Source organism: Chinchilla lanigera, unplaced genomic scaffold (genome assembly GCF_000276665.1).
Source record: "Chinchilla lanigera isolate Chin_1 unplaced genomic scaffold, ChiLan1.0 scaffold00154, whole genome shotgun sequence".
Taxonomy (NCBI): Eukaryota; Metazoa; Chordata; class Mammalia; order Rodentia; family Chinchillidae; genus Chinchilla; species Chinchilla lanigera.
Genome location: NW_004955555.1, coordinates 2,246,270 through 2,249,459, shown reverse-complemented (window position 1 = coordinate 2,249,459; position 3,190 = coordinate 2,246,270). Strand labels below are relative to the sequence as shown.

General features: G+C 55.0%; 1 protein-coding gene across 1 annotated transcript in view; it reads right to left on the bottom strand.

Annotated features, from left to right (window-relative positions):
- Positions 1–1,040: 1,040 nt before the first annotated feature.
- Positions 1,041–3,190, bottom strand: part of LOC102007471 (very-long-chain 3-oxoacyl-CoA reductase-B-like) — a 14,389-nt gene continuing 12,239 nt past the window's right edge. The window contains exons 6-11 of the mRNA XM_005412503.2: positions 3,023–3,067; positions 2,822–2,856; positions 2,382–2,463; positions 2,154–2,219; positions 1,480–1,629; positions 1,041–1,394 (exon numbers count right to left, since the gene is read on the bottom strand). Coding sequence (XP_005412560.1) covers positions 1,278–1,394; positions 1,480–1,629; positions 2,154–2,219; positions 2,382–2,463; positions 2,822–2,856; positions 3,023–3,067 — 495 coding nt within the window. The 3' untranslated portion in view covers positions 1,041–1,277. The remainder of the gene's footprint in view (positions 1,395–1,479; positions 1,630–2,153; positions 2,220–2,381; positions 2,464–2,821; positions 2,857–3,022; positions 3,068–3,190) is intronic.

Sequence of the window (3,190 nt, the reverse complement as noted above, 5' to 3'; positions counted from 1 at the left end):
TTTCAAAATTTTATTGTATTTTTTTTCCTGTGACAGGGTCTTGCTAAATCACTGAGGTGCCCAGTCTTCCAGAGTGCTGGAATTTCAGGTGTGTGCCATGATCACACCTGACTGACATCATTGTCTCTTAAGCAATTTCTAAATCTGTTTCAGTAGATTTATAAATTTTGTTTTTAGGTTTCCTCTAGCTTTTTCTTTTGGTGTGTGTGTGTGTGTGTGTGTGTGTGTGTGTGTTTTGAGACATGCCACCTCCTCCAGCATTTTATTATGAACCATTTCAAACCCACAGAAAAGCTGAAGAAATTACAAGATGATCACCTAGATTCTACCACCAACATAGAACCATCACTAATTCATTTGCCTTTCCCATACTGTTCAAAGCCCGTCACAGGTGTAGTGTACTCTCCCCCCAATAATTTGGCCTGTGCGTGAACTGTGCTTCAGTACTTATTAGTGGTTCTTTTGTGTGTGTGTGTGCTTGTTTTTTTGTTTTTTGTTTTGTCTTTTTGAGACGGGGTCTCGATCTGCAGTTCAGGCTGGTCTTGAGCTCACTTTGTAGCCTGGGCTGGTCTTGAACTCAAACTCGCAACAATCCTCCTGCCTCAACCTCCCAAGTGCTGGGATTACAGGTGTGTGCCACCATGCCCGTCTAGTGGTTCTTTTTTGTTGTTGCTTTAAATTTTCAATATTTAGATTTTTCCTACTGCCAAAATAGAAAGAAAGCCAGCCATAGTGGTGCACACCTAGAATCCCAGCCCTCAGGAGGGTCAGCATGAGTTTCAGGCCAGCCTGGGCTACACAGCAAGGCCCTGTCTCAAAAAAATAAAAAAATCCAAACCAAAAGATGGAAAACAATTTGCTCTTGTATTCCAGCACCTCCTTTCCCTTTTTACATGGGCAGCGCTGATTCGTTTGACATTTACATTGTTTATGATGTAAGAAAGGAAAGAATACAATTTTAAAAATTTTTTATCTTGGGGGCTGGGGATTTAGCTCAGTGGCACAGCGCCTGCCTGGCAAGCACAAGGTCATGAGTTCGATTCCCGGTACCGGAAAAAAAAATTTTATATTTATTGAGATATCCACATAAGTATATGCACTAAGTGTGTGACCACTACAGTCTGTCACCACGTGGCTGTCTAGCTGTTCACAGATCAGATTAAAACTCCATCTTTCTGCTGGAGCAGAGAGAGGCCGCTTTCATCACCCAACGTCCGGGGTCCCACCGGCCTGCTCGTCTGTTATTCCGACGTGAGACCCTCTGGACGGCATCTTCATCAAGTCGTCCGGAGAGGGAAAGGGAACAGCCTGGCCTTGTTTCCTGCAGATATCAGGTGGACCGCCCAGCGGCTGTGGGTCAACCACTTGGGCAGGACGAAAGGCAGCAGCGTGCTCTGCGAGGGAGAGAGGCGGAGTCAGCTCCGCCTCCCCTCCCCTCCGCACCCCGCTGAGCAGGGCGCCCGCCCGCCCGAGAGGCACCTGCACCGCGTGGCTGAAGCAGCCCGAGACGTGGGAGGAGAGGCCCAGCGTGTCCAGCGCCTCGCGGACGAACTCGTTCGCATCCTTCACGAACAGCCCGCTTGGCGCGTTGTGGATCATGTTTGTGGAGACAAACATGGGGCTCACCGTCTGCATGACAGGGCGGAAGGGGACCAAGAAACAATGCCGTTCCTCTGTCTCAAGACCCACCCGCCGGCCGCGTCTAGCTGGGCCTCCAAGACCCGGAAACCTAGTCCCCGCGCCAGATGTGGACCTGCCTAGACCCCGCCCCAAGGCCCACGCCCCACCCCGAAGCCTAGACCCCGCCCCAAGAGGAAGAGCCCTAGGCCTTAGACTACGCCCCCCGAGGCATAGACCACGCCCCCTTATGTATAAAAACCGCCCCAACGCCCAGACCCCACCCGGATGTTTGGGCCCCGTCCCCAGATGAAGACCTGCCCTAGGGCCTAGGCCCCGCCCCCGAGACCTAGACCACGCCCAAAGACTGAGGCCCCGCCCCACCCCTGCCTACCGCGAGCCCACAACCCCATCGATGCCCAATAAGCCACCGACTCTAAGTCGCCGATCTCTCCGACCCTCCAACCGCCTTCTCCTCCAGAGCTGCTACCCCAGCCACGTCCCTTTGATCCCTCCGCCCGCCCCCAGTCGGGTACCTGGATGGTGACACCCTGAGAGAAGTACTCTGCACACACCGACTCCGAGAAGAGTTGCACAAAAGCCTGCGGAGGGAGGCGAGGAAGGCCCAGGAGCGCGAGGGCCGGGAGCCAGGCAGCCCCCACCGCGTCCCACCCCCACGCCCGCTCAGCACTTTCCCACCGCAACCTCGCTGCCAGGACACAGGGCCGAGGGAGGACTCGCCCGAGGTCTCAGGATCTGGGTACCTTAGTGGCTGTGTATAACGCATAAAATGGGGCGCTCCTATAGCCGGCCACGGAAGACACGTTGATGATGACACCTTTGCCCCTGGAGGAGGGAACCATGATGGAAGGTGGTCCCTGCCCTGAGGGATAAAGGGGCGGTCCCACCCTTGACCGGAGCCCTGATCTGAAAGGGCCGGAGATATCTAGGGCCATACCACCCTGAACGCGCCCGATCTCGTCTGATCTCGGAAGCTAAGCAGGGTCGGGCCTGGTTAGTACTTGGATGGGAAAGGGCCGGGGAGAGGTGACGCATGTCCATAATCCCAGCAGTCCAGAGGCTGAGTCAGGAGGGTCAAGAGTTCGAGGTCAGTTAGAACTGGTGACTTGGAGGGGCTAGAGCATGGGGGAAGGCTGGGACTGGGGGCGGGGGATCTAGCGTGATGACAGTGCGCGGCTCCTACCTGCTGACCATCTGGGGCAGGACGATCCGGACCATCTGCCAGGCAGAAGAGGCGCCTGTGTTTCCCTGGCACTCCGCATGGAGTCGCTGTCCCCGCCCCCCTCAGGGACTGTCTCGGGCACCCCAGCCCGGCAGGATGGGCACCCTCCAGGATGGTCCCAGCTGTACTGCCCCTGGACCCAGCCCTCACGGCCCGACTGACCTGCGCCACCGACATCGTGTTGCAGTTGATAATATCGGATACGCTCTGGGGATGAAAACGCAACCAATCACTCCCTTCCGCGGCCTCATCACACCTCCCAGTTTTTTCCGAGCATAAATTCTTTCTTTTCTTTCTTTCTTTCTTTCTTTCTTTCTTTCTTTCTTTCTT